This window comes from Amborella trichopoda, chromosome 9, assembly GCF_054954075.1.
Source record: "Amborella trichopoda isolate Santa Cruz 75 chromosome 9, AtrichopodaSantaCruz75HAP2 v2.0, whole genome shotgun sequence".
Classification (NCBI taxonomy): domain Eukaryota; kingdom Viridiplantae; phylum Streptophyta; class Magnoliopsida; order Amborellales; family Amborellaceae; genus Amborella; species Amborella trichopoda.
The window spans coordinates 10,264,231-10,284,041 of NC_142344.1; the positions used below are offsets into that span (position 1 = coordinate 10,264,231).

General features: G+C 39.6%; 1 protein-coding gene across 5 annotated transcripts in view; it reads left to right on the forward strand.

Moving 5' to 3' along the window:
* Positions 1 to 969: 969 nt before the first annotated feature.
* Positions 970 to 19,811, forward strand: part of LOC18424251 (calcineurin B subunit-like protein) — a 37,631-nt gene continuing 18,789 nt past the window's right edge. For 4 of the 5 annotated variants that reach the window (XR_016040606.1, XR_016040607.1, XM_006828841.4 and 1 more), the window contains exons 1-6: positions 970 to 1,864; positions 4,344 to 4,524; positions 4,662 to 4,721; positions 12,382 to 12,545; positions 12,641 to 12,704; positions 16,109 to 16,177. Coding sequence is in view for 3 of the 5 variants with exons in the window: in XM_006828841.4 (XP_006828904.2) it covers positions 1,458 to 1,864; positions 4,344 to 4,524; positions 4,662 to 4,721; positions 12,382 to 12,545; positions 12,641 to 12,704; positions 16,109 to 16,177 (945 nt within the window). In the remaining 2 variants the exon portion in view is untranslated. Of the gene's footprint in view, positions 1,865 to 4,343; positions 4,525 to 4,661; positions 4,722 to 12,368; positions 12,546 to 12,640; positions 12,705 to 16,108; positions 16,178 to 19,811 lie in introns of those variants that run through there. The other variant, XM_088846582.1, reaches the window with a different exon arrangement.

A 19,811-nucleotide genomic window follows, 5' to 3' on the forward strand; every position in this document is an offset into this window, starting at 1 on the left:
GAAGTAGTGACCTAACGGGTAGGATTGCCCGATACAATTACTTGAGGAACTTGCTGGAAAGAAAGAGGGTGTTTTGGTAGGATTGATTGATACAATTACTTGAGGAACTTGGAATACGTGAATGACAGGTATTCATATATTAATTTATATAAAAAAATATTTCAAATTTTTTTCTTAAAATAAATGTAATAAAATAATATATATTAAATTTATGGTTTTTTTTTTTTTTTTTTTTTTGTTTTTGAGGTTTCTGTTCTATTTAAAAAAAAAAAATTCTACCAGACCAGTTAGTCTGGTTCCGATTCTAACCCCTCATGTCCCCATATCTGATTAACAGTTCCAGATTGATTTTGCAAATGCCGACTCAGACACTGGTTCTAGCCACTCATGTCCCCATATCCGATTAACGGCTCTTGTTTGATTTTGCCCACACTCAGCCCATTCCTAGATTGTCTCACTGAACATGTCATAAGCTCAGACACACACTTCCTCCATCATCGTTTGATATGGTCCATGACCATATTGTACCATGATCCATCATGGTTAAATAATAAAAACCTACCCGGCATCTATGCACATGCGCACGTTTTACGGGTGGAAAAGGGTGGAATGTGATAATACGCTTACTTGGACCATTCGGTGTGCAGATTTTAGAAATGAGACGACCGCCACCCGATCAATTATTTATTTGTTTTCAGTTTTCTTGCCCTAAAATCCTACAATTCCTCGCTCTCTCAAGACCGACCGTGCAATCCTTCTCGGTCCTGCTCTCTCCCTCTAAATCTCTCTCTCCTATTAAATTTAGGGTGGGGATTTTATAGAGCTTAAGTTCTAAACAATCAAATTAGGGCCTAACTATGTTGAGATTTTAATATTGAAAATCTTTATAATAACTTTAAAATATATTTTTTATTTTTATTTATAAAGTTTAAATTTTAAAAAAATAATGTAGATCCACATATCTATAAAAACTTGAATATTTTGATGTTGGGACGATCAATTTGAAGATATTTGAAAATCAAAATAACCTATGAAATTTTTGAGGGTAGGCTCTAATTTGATTGTTTAAAGCCACGGCTCTATATAAACTTTTCCCTAAATTTATGCTCTAAATGCTCTGACCAACCCTCTCTATCTCTCTCTATCCAGCTCCAGCCAATATTCTCTTACAAAAACTCCGGAATCCCTCTCTCTTACTCATGTTCTAAAATCCTGCAACTCTTGCCTCTCTCTTCCCCCATACTCTCTCTCCATTCAATTCGTTATATAAAATTTACCTCTATAATTCTGAACATCTCTCTCTTTATCTCATCATTATATTTATACCCTATAATTCTGCTACGCCACACGAATAAATACTCTTTTTCTCTTGGCTTTTTGTTGGTCGCTCAAAAGATCCTGCACTTTTGCCCGTCATCGCCATTTACCGGCTGCTCCACAACTGAACCACCTCAGGAATGGAGGATCTCGGCGCCCCTCTGCTTTCCTCCACAAGAGGTACAGAGGAGGCGCACCTTGTGCTGGACATCAATGGCGGACAACAACATTCAGAAATGGGAGAAGACCGAAACCCTTTTGATTTCTTAGGGGCTAATCTCTCTATAGATTCTCCAGCTCCTCTTGACCCTTTCAGGAACCACACTCCTCATGCTCAGGGTCTCTATGAGTGGGTGAAGATCCTGGTTTGCTTGCCCATTGTTCTGTTGAGGCTGGTAATCTTTGGGCTCTCTCTGCTGGTTGGTTATGTGGCTACTAAGATAGCGTTGATAGGATGGACAGATAGGCAGAACCCAATGCCGAGATGGAGGTGCAGGATCATGTGGGTCACGAGGCTTTGCACTCGAACCATCCTCTTCTCTTTTGGGTAAACACCCCATCTCTCAGTTTCTCTAGTTTTCTTTGGTTTTGTGGTGAATTTCATGGGGAATGGGGACTAATATTGAATTATGAGTTCTCAGTAACTGTAAGTCATTCTGATTATTAGTACTTTTTTAATTGGTGATACAAGAAGTGTTTTTAATTATCAAAAAAAGAGGATAAAGATTGTTTGATATGTCTTATCAAATTATTTGTTTGGGTTTTGAATGAATTATTACAGATGGGAATTCGTGGGCTTTATGTATGCATTGTGTGATATACATATGTGGCCTTTATCACTGGAAATACCTCAGTGGGTTATGAGTCAGGGACTCCTCAATTATTGGAATTGAATGGTTGCTGCTGAATTACTAATTGAATTTCTAATGCTTCAAATCTGTGCTGGACGATACTTTGATCATGTCCTATGTTGGAATGTGTCACTGATGATGCAACAAAGTTCTTCGATGCTACCCCTGACCAAACTTATGAGATACTTTAAACTCATATAAGGCAAAGAATCAATGGCAGCAAAAACCTTGCTTATGCCATTGGGGTTCCGGGGTGACCTTGGATCCCTTTACATCAATTTTACTGAGAAAGTTACGGAGCTTCCTGTTTGAATATCTTGGTGTCCTATACTTCTATTTATGTATTGGCAAAACAAGGAAAGAGTTTTGGTATTGTAGGCATCACAAATATCAAAGCCACGGTCGGCCATTCCTCTGTTGATTATTTGTTTGGGCTATGCTTCTGTTTATACATTAGCTAAACAAGGAAAGAATTTTGGTATTGTAAGTATCACATTCATCAAAGCCATAGTCAGCCATTCCTCTATCTGTTATTTGTCATTGCTATATGTTTTTGCTGGGGTATCTATGATATTAGAGAGACTTTTATTATTGGAAATCAGAAAGCATTCAACAAAGGTTCCTAGCAAACAACCGCGGGGAAAGAGTTCCTTGTATGAAGAAGCATTCTCAGCCCATTGAGAATGTTGATGTTGGTTTTGGCACATGGTGCATTATGGTTGTTAATATAGCTCATCTTAGGAGATGGCATTGGTTTTTCAGTTTAGAGTTAAGTATTGCCTTGATATTGTCCTCTGGGCATTAAGAACTTGGGTTGGTATAGTAGGGCATTTAGGACTTTTAAAGGCTTTTAGTTTAGGATTGGTGATATCTGCCTCATGTAGTTCATCTACTCGTTAATATTGCCTCCCAAATTCCTGTAGATCATTCTGGTCTTTCGAGACCTTGGTCAAGGGTCATTTGGGATTAGGGGCCATCCTCCTGTGCATGTCCTCATTTTAGATGCAACGATGAGGTGGAGGAACCTGTAGACATCTTGTTCCGAATTGAGCATGGATTCTATTTGTATTTCATCTGGTCATTTCATGATAAACAGTCTTTTTCTGTGCTATTGGTCTTCTTTTTCATGTATCTAATAGATTTGCTTGTTTGGAAGATGAGTCGTCTCAATGTCTTTCAAGGCATTGTGAACTAGAGAAATGACATGATTTTCTATAACATTTCTTTCCACATTGACATCATTTTTAGGAGATTCGAGACTCTCTTATTATCCAGGTCCTTTCTCCTGAAGGGAGTGCGAATAAATTATTGTATAAGACCTTGTTCAGAGTAGAAAGTAGCTACTTTGATTCAATACTTGCAAGTTTCTTGAACATCTTTCATTGGATCTGATGCAAGAGGGGCCTTGCCGCTCAATATACGTGGGAATTCTCTCAGGAATCTTGGTCCTTGGGGCTTCCTTGTATTACAAGTGACTTTCATGTCGATGTTAGATGTGTTCTTGACGTCAGATGGGTTTTCCCAGCAATTACAAGTATTTGCCTACTATCTGCTTATGGTGGAAGACAACAAAGTGTCATAGTTTTTTCTTTCCCCAAAAATGTTGCTATATTATGGAAGAGGGTGAGACTTTGGGATACACATTTTCTTATCAATAGAAAAGGACTTCAGGATGTTCTCCCCTCACTTTTTGAAGACAAACTGAAATGCTGACTCCTTGGCTCATGTCATTTGTTGATTGGAAAATCTCTGTCTTTATGTGTTCTCCATCTGTTTATTTCCATTTTTTTAATTTATATTTTTCTTTATTTATTTCCTTTAACAGCACCAGCATTTTTTCTTGATTGTTGTATCAGCATTCTCTGTATATGTCTATGTTTGTCTACACTGGATGAACTTAATAAATGCACTCGTTGAATTTTTATCAAATGCGTGTTGCCTATGAAAAAGGAAAATCAGTTCTCTAACACTTTAGCACCATTTGGTAGTCTTCGTGACCTCTAGTTTGATAAACATATTAAATTTTTAACATACCATTTCACGCATATCACTGGATATATCTCATATATATATATACTTGTCTTGTAGATCTTCATCAGACTTACTTTTTTGTGTCATGATAAGCAAATGAGTAATAATGGGCACTCTAATTTGCTTCATTTTTTCTTTTTGCAGATATAATTGGATAAAGCGTATAGGAAAGCCTATATCACGGGAGATTGCTCCCATAGTTGTATCAAATCATGTGTCTTATATAGAACCCATTTTCTTTTTCTATGACCTCTTTCCAACTATTGTGGCTTCCGAATCCCATGATGACATGCCCTTTGTAGGAACAATTATCCGGGCCATGCAGGTACTTATTACCCTTGCTTGATAAGTTTATCAGTGCATATTGATAGATGAGAGGAGAAGTAATTATATGGGTTTCATCTGGTGTTTATGTTGGATTAACTCCTATTATATATCTTTTCTGCTTCATTTGTTTTACAGGTTATTTTCGTGAATAGGTTTTCAGCGCCGTCAAGGAAGCATGCTGTTAATGAGATAAAGGTAACATTATTTTTTATGCTTAGTGAATGGTATAATTTTACTTTTCCTTGGGAAGCACCACATATTAAAATGTAGTCTAGTGCCAGTGGAGTATGGCCGGGGCCATGAAGCTTGATTCTTGAAATGTCTTGTATGGAGTGCTGAAAGTTTTCTATTCTAGAGGTAAATGTTACATTCCTTTAGCAAGTTGAAGTTTTTGATTCCTTTGATTTGCAACTACGTTGATTTTCTTCCTAATGTATTTTGAAACTATTTTGTTACTCGTTTATATTGATCTAGAAGGCCCTGGAATGTTCATTTGGTCAGCATCACTTGAGAACGATACTTTCAGTTCATGCGGTGAAACTTTTACATAATGATATCGCCCATAGAGGCTGCCCCTTTCTCTATGTGCTCAATAGGTTATCATCAGTACTATCCTACTATTCGTCCTACTCTTGGGGTTTGTAGCCTTCAAAGCCCGTGAGAGCATAGAAAAAATAATATAGTGGATTGTGCACTTCAGTGGGAGTGTATGTTGGTTGACTGACTTAGGGTTGGGCAATCTATAGCCTAGGTCATGTCCAAAACCCTTTTTTCCCTGGGCATAGGCACTACGTTGAAGGTTTTTTAGATGATCGTCCCTTGTTGAGGTTGAAGAGATATTTAGGAACAATATTTGTGAAAGGTGTGGCTGTGTGGAATTCAAGATAATAAAATAAATTTTTTTTTGTTTTTTTATTAATGAATCTGCATTCCATCTACAAGTGCCACAATACATTGCTGTAAACAAAAAAATAAAAACCTAAATACAACCTAGGACTTTTCTTTTTACTGCCAAAACTAATAAACACAATTTAGGAACAAAATCCAACATTCAACGATCAAATTATATACAAAATATGTTCTTATAAAAGAACATTAAAAATGAAAATATGACTGAAAAATAAAAGTAAACAGCCGGGAAGACTTACTTGATTGTGCTTAGGGTACCCCCACATGACTTGGTACACCTCGTATACCCGATTTCCTGACCGATGACGCATTTTTTATCCTATAGCTTTCATAGGTTATACTTCTTAAATTAGGGTTTTAGAGGGCTGAAAACACAACTAGGGTTTGTAGGAACACCTTGAGATCAAATAAGGGTATAGCATGAAGAGTGAAACTCTTCCTAGGCTGGGCGTAACCCTCTCCAAACAATAAAACCTTAGATTAGAGTTTGGCGTGACACTAGGATGGAGAGTGAGGAGAGAGATATGAATTTGAGATGAGAGAGAGATTTATTTGGGGGCATGGAGAGAGAGAGAGAGAGAGAGAGAGAGAGAGAGAGGCTCAATTATCTATAGAATTAGAAGGTGGCATACCTCCTTTTATTGGTTACAAGCTCCCCCTAGGTGTGCCTATCCGATGACATAGCTTGAATAGGAATTTAGGAAATCTGTGAGATGAGAGAGAAACAAATCCGAGCCATCCAACCCTTAAAACAACCATCTTGATTTAGGGAGGAATATTAAGAGATTATCCCCTTAATATATGACCCATATCCACTTCTAGTCCAAATAGGATTAATCCAATCTAGAACCTTTTAGACCTTCCTAATATCTCTTTAAAAAATGTAGAAAGTCAAAGATAATATAATTTTGGTCAAACTAACTCCCACAAAAAAGAGGAACATAATCTTTCTTTTTACAAGATTATTTTTCCAACTTAAGTATCTCTAATTTCAAACAAACTTTTAAAAACAAGGTGTGGGGTGTGCCACCCCTATGGGTGGCATGTGGCCAAATGGCCTACGCCCCAGCCATGTGAGGGTGGCACACATGTGGGGCTGGATTCAAAGAGCCCGAAATGTGCCCTTCCTTATAAATAATATATCGAAAATACCTTTTTAAAGGATTTTATAGCCGAAAATAAATTTTAAAAATCTAAAAAAAAATCTAAAATTCATACAAACATTTATAATACTGAAAATAAAATATCTGAAATTGGATTGTTACCAGTGGGTCTTAAAACAAGTGACTATAAGGGCACTCCACCCGACCTTAGTTATCATGATCCAAAATTGTCTTCTCAAACCGTCGCAACGGGACCTATGACCCATAGTCTTATACAAGGGCTCATGATTGGCTTGTCAAAGCCGACCAATAAATAGTGGAACCACAGTTCAAGAATGTGGAATACATTCCTACCCCCACCCCCCCGCAAAAAAAAAAGAGCAAGTCATGCACATGCCACTATAGTGCAAAAGGGGACTCTCTCTATGGACATGTACATGTGTCCCTCTATAGGGATTTTTTGAAAATGCAGTTGTCATCTGTAGATGCCATGTGAAAGTTTATTGAGAGTCCTTGCTTTCAGAGGCTTATATCCGCACACACAGGACCACATAACTCTCCTAACATGCAAACCATCCTTGGGCATCTCTGAGATCTCAACAAAGGATGACCCACTATAAACCCTTTTCATAGTACCACATGCCCAAGGTTAAGAGTTTTGGACATGACCAAGGCCATAGATTGCCTAACCTTTGGTCAATCAAACAATACACACTCCCATTAAGGTGTGTAATATGCTCTAAATGTCTTTGCATGCTCTCACAGCCTTTAACAGCCACAAACGCCAACAGTTTGTAGGCCAGGAGAGCTTTGTGGTCTTTATATGCAATTGTAAGCTTGTGAGAGTGAGAAGCAAATCCTTAATAAGTTTTTGCATAGTATATACACATGATAGCCACATTTTGGGAAGCAACCTTGAAGAGGGGATATGCATATTTGTACATAGTGATATGTGCATGTTACTGCTTAGATGGGAAATCTGTAATCCCAATATTAGTACCATGGTTCTACTTTTTATTGGCTAGCTTTGACGGGCTAATCATGAGCCCCTGTGCATGACTGTGGGTCATATTAATTTTGTTGGGTTGGTTTGAGAAGATAATTGTAGATCACGATTTTTAATATGGGTGGAGGCCCTAACAGTCACTATTCTTGACCCATTGGTACCAATCCACTTCTAGAAGTATTTCTGAGTGTTTTAGAATTATTAAGAACTTCATAAATATGTTTTCAATTTTATTTATGCTCCTGTGATTTTTAAATATTTTTAGAATTTCAAAAAAAATATTTCATGGCTTAAAACCCTAAAAGAGGCAATGTTAAATTTTTTGACATTCATGGGCATATTATTTTTTAGTGGGATCCATGTAAGGAGGGGGGCTAAAGTCCCAGCTCCCACACGTGTGGAACCCACATGGGGTAGAATGTGGGGCCCCCAAGGGCCACACACCCCACAATGGATGGGATGCTCCACATCTAGTTCTAGTCAAACTAAAAGTGAGGGCATAAGGTTCCTAGATTTCCTCCCTAGATCATGATGGTTGATTTTTGAGAAAGACGGCTCTGGTTTGTTTCTCTCTCACCTCACAGAGTTCTAGGGAATCCTAACGTCAAACTGAATCCTAATTCTAAGTGGAATATCCTAGGGCTATTGATGCCCATTGATGCTTATATAAAATAGGGTCTTCCCCTCATTTTCAACACCTTACTTTCAAACCTCTCTCTCTTCGTCTCTCTCTCCCCTCCATGCCTCCACATCATCTCTCTCTCTCTCTCGCTCTCTCTCCCTGTAGGTGTCTCTCCTCTCTAGGGTGGCACACCCCACCTAGGTCAAGGAGAGGGGGTATGCCCACCCCTATCTTGTTAAGGGGAGTTGCCACGTAGTGGCATATGTCCCAAAGGATTAAAAGGGTCAATGAAATCTAACATTTAACAGTTTTTTTAAAAAAGAAGTCCTAATCTCCTATCCTATGCTCTCAGCTCCATAGTTTTGCGAAAGGGTATTCTATAGGTGCGTCCTAGTTCATAGGATTCACTAGGACCAAAGGATCATAATGCACCATCGGTTTGGTAATCTAGTGTGGGGTGTCCAAGTCTTAAGGACGTAACCTTAGGCAAAGGTTTAGTAAGTCTTCGTAATTTTGTTTATCAGTTCTATTTTTCAGTTATTGATTCATATTTTGCTTTAGAAGTCCTAATTGTATTTGGAATCCTATTTGAATAATTCCTAATTGTTTAAGATAATATTGTAATTTAAATTCAGTTTTGAATAAAGTTTTATTTCGTGGTAAGAGTTAAAGATCCTAGATTGTAGTAGATTTATTTCTGTATTGTAATTGTGGCAATTATAAATAGAAATTCTAGTTATTAATAGAGAAAAAGAGAATTTTTTTTGAATTTATACCTTTGAATTCTGCAGAGTCACCTACGTGAATTTATACCTGTCACCTACGTAAATACCTTGATGCCCTCTGCATTATCCTGAGCTCTATCTCGAACTTCTGCACTTTTTTCTACATCCTGGAGAAAAAGATCATTGTTGTCCTCCGATCCCTTTATTGCTGCATGTCTTTTGACCACTAATCATTGCAAAGGTTGGCAGTAGCGAGTTCAATTTGCGTACCTGGTGATGTTCCAAGATTGGCATGTCCTTGGAGCTGACATGAGGGTTCAGTTATAGTGATATTCATTTTTCTGGTGGCTTGCATGGCCCTGCACTTGTCTGCTTGGCTATCTGGCTTTACTCTGTTTGCTATGACTGAGTCTGACATTTTAGTAGACAAGTGTGCCACTGGAAATAGAACGGAATCATAGAACTTGTGTCCTTCAATACTAAATGGAATGCTTGACAAACATTGTGTTCCCTTCAATAAATGGACTGCTTAAAATATTTCTAAATATTAACCTAAATGATTTTGAGAAGAACAAAAAACATTGACAAACCATACGCAACCGACGACTTCTATGTGATTATGTATAAGAAGAAGTATTCGAAGGAGTGCTCTAGGATATGTACTTTTTAAGGTATGCGACAATGTTCTATGATGCAAGCAAATGCTGATATAGTGTTCTTTTAAATTTAAAGGGAAGTTTGCATCTCAAGCATGATAGCAGCTCTCTATTCACTTCATTTTATAACTAGCGAGCTGGCTCTTGGTGATCTCAGCTCGGCAGAGTCCTAGTTGAGTCTTGTAAGGGACTTGTTGGCCATACCTATAGTTGTTGAAGACGGGAATAGGATTAGAAGTGGGATCGGTTCGGGAATCACCGAACCTCCCTATTGCTGAAGTTCCCTGGTTGGGATCGGCGTACGTACAATGAACAAGAGAGGGAATGAGATCCTTAGGTTTATGGAGCGAGATTCCATATCGATGGGTTCGAGGTTTTGACTGGCAAGAATCTAAGCTCCACTACGCATTAAATGAGGTTGTCAAGTAGAGCTAGTACGGGTTCCCTTGGTTTAGGGATTGAGGTTTCTGTTTGTCATATAACGGGGTTCCGCTTGTTCTAATATCGAGATTCTTCAAGTATAGGAATCAAGGTCCTCAGTTGATTGGTCCCAAGGTCCGCAACTACCATTGGTTAAGGCAACGAGTCTAATATGTATATTATCTTGTAGTTAAATAAATTTATAGTGCCTCATTTCTATAAATCACATGCTTACCTGCTACTTGGTAAATGCTAAATACTACTGAACTCTTTACTGTATATGTCCATAGTCCATGCTCCAAAATCCAATATGTACATATATGGGCGTCAAATATGGACCGGTCTTACAGGATGAGCATATGACAACTTCTAATTAAATAGATCCATAGTGCCTATTTTTAGGCATACATGCTACTTGATGCTTACATGCTACTTGATGAAATATTAAATACTTTTAGGCACATTACTATATAGTCTGTGGTCCATAGTCCAAAATGTAGTATTACATCTTATTTTAAATAAGTGCATCAAACCATATTTTTATGCAACACATGCCTCTATGCTTGATAAATCTAAGGAGTATGGATTATTTTGCTACTTAGTCTGTGGTCCTTAGTCCAAAATCTAATGTGTATGACATACCCTATTTAATTAAATGCATATTACTAAAATTTGATTCTTCAGGTGCCTATATACTACTTGATAAATGCTAAAAGTATAGATTGCTCTATTAGATAGTCCATAGTATACTTATGTACTCCATTTTTCTTATATATACTCCAAATCCCATTAGAGGTATAACTTTGAAAACATAGTCCTTTGAACCACCAATATATTCCTTACACAAATCCAAAAAATAATCTACAAGTACACAAATTGGATTTTTTCTATTATTTTAATCAACTACATACTTAGATCATCAACACGTACCCCCGCCCCCCGCTCCCCACACACACACCTTCCCTCTTCCCCACCCAATTCCCCCTCCCTCTATATTAACCCTTGGACCCAAAACCAGCCCACACAGCTCCTTCGCCATTAGCTTGTGATGATCATTCCGGTGAATCTGGTCGCTCCTCCCAACGCTCCCACACTACGTGCACTTGTGCCCTTTCCCTATGTATTTCTGTAACTCTTGTGTGTGCATAAGAGAGAGAGAGAGAGAGAGAGTTGAGTGTGTGTGCAGTAGAGAGAGAGAGAGAGAGAGAGAGAGAGGTGTGTGTGCCGTAGAGACAGAGAGGTGTGTGTGTGTGTGTGTGTGTGTGCAGTAGAGAGAGTTGTGTGTGTGTGTGCAGTAGAGAGAGTTGTGTGTGTGCGCAGTAGAGAGAGAGTTGTGTGGAGTAGAGAGAGGTGTGCGCAGGGAGGAGTGAGAGTGAGAGCGAGGGAGAGAGTTAGAGTGGAGAGATAGTGACGAGATGAATGTTTTTTTGTTGATTTTCGTATATATTTTGTGATTTATGCCATAATCAGGTATTTGGATTGAAGCACGAATTTTGCATGGGGTTTCGATGAATTGAATTTCTAAGATTTATGTGATAAATCTAGATTTAGGATCAGAATATGAATGTTGTGTTGGTTACGTTGTCTTGATTTGACATTTTATCGGATAATCTGGTATTTGATCAGAGCATGAATACTGAATTTGTTGCTCTGTTATAAAACTTGCCACTTATATAAAAAGGGCAGGAGAGAGAGATGCAGGAATTGGGAGAGAGAGGTGTAGGAATACTGTGGAACTGGATTCATTTGTTTTTGAAAGTAGATTCTACATATATGGAACCGAAAATTATGATGTACCTAAACCTTGACCATGTTTGATGGGAGTGGGAATCTATTTCGAAATAGTACTGGAATCTACTAATGGTTGGAACGTGATCCCCTTTATTTGGGAGCGAGATCCCAAAATTGAAAAACCGAGGTCCTATAAGATCCCTAGGAGGAACCGTGGGATCGAGGTTCCGGAGCAGGAACACCACCCTACCATCACGGTTCTCTTAACTATGGCCATACCACTTGCGTGGAACCTGTGCAAGTCAACAGAACGAGTTGAAGGCTCCAGCTACTTTTGAGTTGTCTAATACGAAACTCGGCTTAGTCTACTGAATCTGGATAGCAGCAAGTTTGGAGTTCATGCTTTCAAGTGAAAATAAAGCATTGATTTGTTAATTTGACTCTAAGTACTGCATGAAATGCATTAATTAGGTCCACTCCTGAATGAGTGAATTGCACACTATGTACTCAATAACAAAAGGGCACCTGCACATCCACATAAACAAAAATATCCACAAACTTGTATGTTTGTCCATATGTGGACCACATTATATTCTTGGTTGAAGCTTTTATTAATGGTGTGGCTTTACTTTATTTTATTAGCTATTTGATACAGAAATTTGCTTTCAAGGATTTCAATTCAGAGAAAGGCTTCATGCAATAGCTTTCCAAGAGTCCTGTTGTTTCCTGAGGGCACCACAACTAATGGAAGAATGCTTATATCATTCCAACTTGGGGCCTTCATTCCTGGTTTTCCTATTCAACCTGTGGCTGTTCGTTATCCTTATGTACATTTTGATCAGTCGTGGTAATATTGTTATTCCAATTATTATCATTTCTTATTGCGTCATGATATTTATGTTTGAGCATAGTACTAATATATTTGACTTATTATTTATCCAGGGGTTATATTTCTTTGGCTCGGCTCATGTTCAGAATGTTTACCCAATTTCACAATTTCATGGAGGTGAGGCCCCATTTTCCGATTAATATTGGTTTCGTGGAGCTATCGCTTGCAAGTGCTTTTGCTTTGATTTCTTCATAGTGATCTGAGGTGGAGTCCCTTTGTAATAATTGTTTATAATTCAATGGGAACTTCATTTTTTCTGACTTTTGTCTCGACCTCTGTGTATTGCTGCCTCACTTGCTTTTCTTCATTTGAATCTATCCTTGGACTCTTGATGTCACTACTAGTACGAAGTGTTCAGTTCTTAAAATGAGTTCCATTTATTTTTTTATTACTGAAATTACTAAATTGTCTAGGCTTTTAGTTCATCATGTTCGACTAATGGCCATTTCCAATTCTCTTTTTTTTCCCCTTTTTTTTGGGAAAACGTCATGTTTATATATAATACTCTTAAAGATATTGTATAGAAGTTTTCGATGAGTAGTGGAGGTAATAAGGCAGCCCACAAGTCAGCGCTCTATGTGTCTGCCGAATAAAAGAGACAAAAATGTGGGTCAGTAGGTCCCACTACCAGCAAAAATCGAGGGGACTGGGTCAGTAAGTAGAAGGTGTGGACAAAAACAGTTTGAGAAGTATGGACAAAAATGGCCCGTGATGATTTGGAATTGCAAGTTGAATCACACCATGTTTGCTGGCAGGATACTAGATTGATCCTACAAAGGTGAAAAATATGGTCGTAAATGTCAGCGAGCCTCCAAGGGCATGGTGCGGGGTGGGAAGCCCAAGATTTTTAACATTTTTGAGTCCCCTTTGATAATTAGGTGTGATCCCCTTGAAAGTTTAAATCTCTTGATGCCTTCAGTCCATTGTTGAGTCAACAATGCAGATGAAACCAGAAAAGGAGAGGATAGTGTTTCTGTATGTCTCTGAAGATTTGCCCAAAGCCTCTAGGGCCTGGATTGTCAAGTGAGCACTTGTCAACATTATGTTTTATAGTACCAGACTCCAGGGTATGCGATAGGGTGGCTCTAGGGATTCTGCGTGGTTTGTGTGAGAAGATGTTGATCCAGTTTGATTTGAATTCTGCTCTTGAAAAAAATGGCGCCCTTTGTAGTTTTTGGCCCAGAAAACATGGACTTCCTTTATGTGTTCGGTAATATGAGTTGTGCTCCTTTCTTTGTCTACAAAGACCCTCTTGTCTCTTTCACCCCAAATAACCCAAATGGTGGCATGGACTGATGCCCTCCAGAGGAAGAGGCCTGCAGCTTGTTATAGAGGGGTGAAATAGATCGCGACGAGTTGGTGAATGGAGTTCAGGATAACCTAGAGGTGGTCATGGATTTCTTTGTCCGTAGTTGAAACGCAACGGTTTCGTAAGCAAAAGCCCCTTCTTTGTAATTGGGAGGTTCCAGTTGGAGATAGCAAGCCAAATTAAGGCTAGCCAAACTTTGTTGTGGATAGAAGGGGTTTGTCGAATGGGATACATAGCATGGTAGATGGAGTAGATGGTGAACTTGCCTGAGTGAGGAGGGGCCTAGATGATCTTGTCATGTCCCCAGCCAGGCAAGGAAAAGCTTGTAGAGATTGGAACATGTCCGAGAGTTCGAGGGTTTCCTGGTCTGTCAAAGGTTGCCTGAAGGTGGGACACCATAGGAGGCCAGTGTTAGTGAATACAAAGCAGTTTTCCACCACAGTATTTGGATTCGAGGATACTATGAAGAGACCAGGCCGGCATAGGCCAAGCGGCTGCATACCAGCCCATGGGTCACTCCAGAATCACATTTACTTCCCATTGTTTATTATTTTGAATCTCACCGTTTCCATGAATTTCTATTGGCTGTTCATGATGTTCTTCCAGGCCCATGATGCATTAGCTCAGTTTTGTGCAGGGGCAACTATCTAAGAACCTCACACCTATAGTTGTGGTGCGGAACATTCGCTCATAGCTGGTAGTTTTGGGTGGCGAACCTGCACCACCATTTGCCTAGCAGGGCAATGTTTGTTCTTGGCTTCAGATCTGTAACCCACCGGTCTTCTTAGGAGAGCATATCTTTTCCAAAGAAACTAGATGGATTTCCTAGGTGGTCGCATTCCCTGATCACAGGAAATTCTTTATAACATGCTCCACTGTTACAGGCACAATGCCTCGCATGTGGAAAAGGGAGAGGAGGAAGATGGACATGTTTAGGGTGGCCTTGATGAGGATGTCATTTGCAATTCATTTTGAGACGGCATTGCCTATGTGGCCTCTAGTGTAGTCATGAATTCTTCTGTTAAGTGGGTTCTCAGACTTTCTTTTGGGTAATCTTTCCAGCAGTTCTTGCTTATATGCATCTACATTATCAGTCATTTCAATCTGCTTTGGGCGCTTGCCATCATTGAAAGTATGAATATCTTACTTTGGTGTCTACTTTTTGCAAGGACTATTTTCCTCTACAGTTGTCAGATCTATTGACTATGTTCCCTGATATTGGCTGTGAATTTTTACATAGTGCATTCTCTAATAATTAATATCTAGGGTGGACTGCCTTTTATTAAATATTAGAAGTATGAACTACGAGAATCTCTCCAGTAATTTATGTTTAGAAAGTGTTGAGAGTTATATACATGGAAGAAAGTTTGTTACCGGCTACCATATAAGGAGGAAAGGCCTTTGTTGTTCTCATGCATGGAATGATTATTAATACTTAATATTTACCGTTTTATAAAATTTAAAAGTGTTATCTTCTATATATGAAAATAAGGTCAAATTAGTAGGTTTTTGAGAAAGCAACTAAATATTTTTAAAATAGGAAGTCCATAACTGTAAGATGTTTGAGAGTTTTAAGTATATATATATATATATATCATTAAATAATTACGAATTTTTATTTCATAAATGTAGTCCTGTATAATAATGAGATACATATTTTATAGTTTAACTTTTATATTTGATTCAATTACATAATATTTTTCTATTTTTCTATGTCTCTTAAGTTTTATATTATGGCTCTAGCTACTGTACTTTGTGGAAATTTATATAATAGTAATTTATGATAGCTATACAATGCATAGGGCGGATGGGGATCATTCTAATAGTTTATACCATCATTATATATTTCTGGATTTCCTATATATTTTTAGAAATTATAGATTGTTAATTACTCACACTATGAAATGGCCATTTTTTGTACTTTTCATAAACTATTAGAGATAATGAAGTATCTGATTATAAATTATCAGAGCACCCACTGTTGTATGTGGTCGATTTCTGGCATTTCTTACGGTTTGCTGATTTTAGTATTTAGATAGAACCAATTTTCTTGATGTATAGCCGTATAAAATGGTTCTCAGAACAATCCTCCTTTCCTCGATGATTGGTGCTTATTTGATTGAATGTTAAACAAGTTTTGTCTAAGATGTTTTTGGCTAGTTTTGATGAGTATGAGCTAATTAGCTAAGTTTATTCTTGCTGAATTCAACAGGTGGAATATCTTCCTGTCATTTTCCCACTTGCAAGCAAAAAGGAAAGTGCTGTTGGTCTGGCTGAAAGGGTGAGTGTTGACGCTTACTTTTTTTTTTTGAGAATGTTAACCTTAAAATGAGTGTAAGGAATAGTACAAAAACCTAGGCAGACCAAAGAATTGGGTGCACTAGGGAAGGAAAACCAAAAATGAAGGCCAAAATCCTTCTAGAAGAAGGTTACAGTGTGCAAACAGCAACTAATAAAAGAAAGTGGTCCAAAATTCCCTGCTAGGTAAACACGAAGATTGCTAAAATTCCTCCCATAAAGCCACTTCTTTAGCTAGGGCATCTACTTCTTGGTTTCCCTCCCTCCAAGTATACTTCCATGAGACGTCCATATCCTGCACAGGTAATGAATGTGATCAAAGATGTGCGCTAGGGTCCAGGGTGGCGGTGAAGAGGGTATTCTTTGGGCCCACAGAATAGTGTTATGTGAGTCGCCCTCTATCACAATTGAGTGTGGGCTGAGAATTTGAAGTAGCTTTAGTCCTTCCAAGAGGGCATGGGCCTCAGCTGCCACTGAGTTGGTGTGGCCGATGTAACTGGAAGACGAAGCTACCGTGTTGCCTAAATAGTCTCTTACTATAGCTCCCACTCCCGAAGGACTTGGATTCCCGAGGGAGCTTCCGTCGAAGTTCAGTTTGAAAGGGTGGCGGTGGGGGAATCCAACAGGAAGCACATGCTGGTCAGTTGCGATTGTGTTTTAGGACAACAGACCAATCCTGAAAGAAAGCCGTTGTGGTGACTCCTTTGAAACTGTGGTGGTTTGTTGCCCAAAAGACAACTGTGGATTTTAGCTGAGTGAAAATTTTGTTCCATATGGAGTATTCACCCCTAAACGCTCTATTGTTTCTCTCAATCCATAGAGCCCAGACGGTACCCACCACCATGGATTTCCAAAGGAGAATCCTAGGTTTAGGCCAAGGAAAGGGCTGGACATATGAGAGAATGGACGGGACATGCTCGGGTGTGACCCATTGAATGTCGAAAAGTTTGAGAATACCCCCCAGAGATTATGAGCAAAGGAACAATGTAGTAGGAGGTGGTCGTTTGTTTCTTCGGCAACCATACACAAGACACATCGGTTTGGGAGTGGGATGCCCCTGCGCTATATTTGATCAACTGTTGGCACTATTTGGGAGAGTGCTAGCCACATAAAATTCTAGATTTTTGATGGGGCTATGGAGACCTAAGCCTGAGAAACCGAAGTGGAGGGTGCTGCAGGAGCAGTAGAAACTTGTGAAGGACTACGATAGAATGAGGATACCGAGAAGCTCCCGGAGGCTGAGGGGGACCAAATGATCCTATCTGGGCCACTGTTTGCAAGATAGATGGACTGAAGATCAGCCGCTAGTTCTGCAAATTGGGAAACTTCCAAGTCATTAAGAGCTCTTCGGAACACAGGGTTCCAAGATCTCGCATGCCCCGCTAGGACCATCTCATCTTCAACAGTAGCCTATTGTGTACCAAACTGAGAATATAGGTTTGGGAATCTGTCCTTGAGGGGATATGTCCAAGCCAAAGGTCTTGCCAGAAGAGGATGCGATTCCCCTGTCTGGGATGAAACCTTATGCGAAACTGGAAGTGATAGTGAGCCGCACAAATGGATCACTAGATTTCAGAAGATCTCTGGTTGGGCTTGAAGTCAGGGACACATGGTGTGGTGGGTATTCGATATTTGTGATGAAGGATGGTGTTCCACAGTTGGTCCCTTTTGGTGCCCAGGCGCCAACTCCATTTGCCTAGGAGTGCCACATTTTTGCTTCTTAAGATATTTGATCCCTAATCCCCCCATTTTTTTGGACAGGCAGAGTTTATCCCAGTCTATAAGATGAAATTTGTTGGAGGAGGCATCCCCAGACGAAAAAAACCTTCTCATCAACTATTCTAATCTTGCGCTAACGGCTACCGGCATGCGAAACAAGGACATTTGGTAAACTGGTATATTATTAGTAAGGGTGGCTTTGATGAGGATCAGTCTGCCTCCCAGATAGAGGAAGCAACCTTTCCATCCGGCTAACCTACGGTCTACCTTGTCAATTACGTGAGACCAAAGTCTCCTTTTAGGCTTTCCCAAGCAGAGAGGTAGGCCAAGGTATTTGGACGGAAGAATATCTGGCCCACATCCCCAACTGTCTACAAAAGAGTTGTGGGAGGTCTTATCAACATTAATCCCCATCATTTTGGTTTTGTCGAAATTAACCTTGAATCTCATCACAAACTCGAAACATCTAAGAAACAAGAATAGATTTCCCACGTCTTTTGAATCGGCATTGCAAAAAACCAGGGCGTCGTCTGCATATTGGAGATGCGAGACTGTCGGTCCTTGGTGACCAACTTTGAACCCATGTAAGAAGCCAGCTGAATACATTCTAGAGATAGATTGACTGAAAACTTCGGCTTAGATTGCAAAGAGAAAGGGGGAGAGGGGGTCTCCTTGATGTAGAGGGGGTTCCCCTGGATGGAAAGAATCCCTTAGGGGAACCATTGATGAGAATGGAGAAGTGTGGATGAGAGTAGCAGGCCTTCATCTAGGATCTCCATCTTGAGCTGAATCCCATTCTAGATTGGGTTTCCTCAAGGATATTCCAATCTACGTGATCGTAAGCTTTCTCTCAGTTAAGCTTCACGAAAATTCAGGTTCCCTGGTTAGGTGTCTAGAGTGAATGCATTCATGAGCCACCGAAGCACCGTCAAGGATTTGACGATCTTTAATGAATGCACTTTGAGGGGGGAAGATTACCAGGGATATGACTTCTTTTAGTTGGGAGGCCAAAACCTTGGCTAAGACTTTATAAGTAGAATTGACCAGACTAATAGGTCAAAAGTCTTTGAGGTGGGTTGCTCCTCCAACCTTGGGAATGAGGGTTATAAAGGTAGCGTGCAGGACTCGATGGATAACTCCCCCAGAAAAGAATTCTTCGAACATCGATAGGCAATCATGTCGGAAGACTTCCCAATATTGTTTGAATAGGACAATGGGGTGTCCGTCAGGCCCTGGAGCTCTGTCTGAGGCTAACTAAGATAGGGCAGACAAGATTTCATGCTCACAAAATGGTCTTTCGAGCTAAAAGACTTTTTCAGGTGGAAAGACCAAAAAAGATAGATCCCCCATGGGATTTTGGACCCTGTCGGGGCGGAGAAGAGGTTTTTGAAGTAGGTTAGGATGTGGTGCTCGACATCAAGTGGTTGGTCTATAAGGTGATCTTCCACTAACAGATGCGAGATGGTGTTATCTCTGTGCCTGCAAATGGCTGTTCTATGGAAGAAGCCAGTGTTGAGGTCCCTGGCCTTCAACCATTTTATTATGGATTCCTGATGCCAGAATATTTCTTCTTGCTTCAGTTGGGATTGGTAAAAATACTTTAGTTGGATTCTTTGAAGGAATTCTGATTCCGATAAGTTCTCGGTAATGTCGAGCGCCTAGATGGCTACGAGGGTGGCTCTTTTTTGGGGGTTGAGGAAACCCGGGAGGCTTGTACTCCAAGATTTGAGGCAAGCCTTGAGCAGTTGGAGTTTGCATTGAATTATGAAACCAAACCAGCCTGGGACCAAGGCTGACAAATCCTGCCACCAGACAGGGAATAGCGAGGCGAAGGTGGGTTCTTCCAATCAAACCAGTTCGAGCCTAAAAGGTTTGGCACCTCTTTGAGCAGGGTTGAT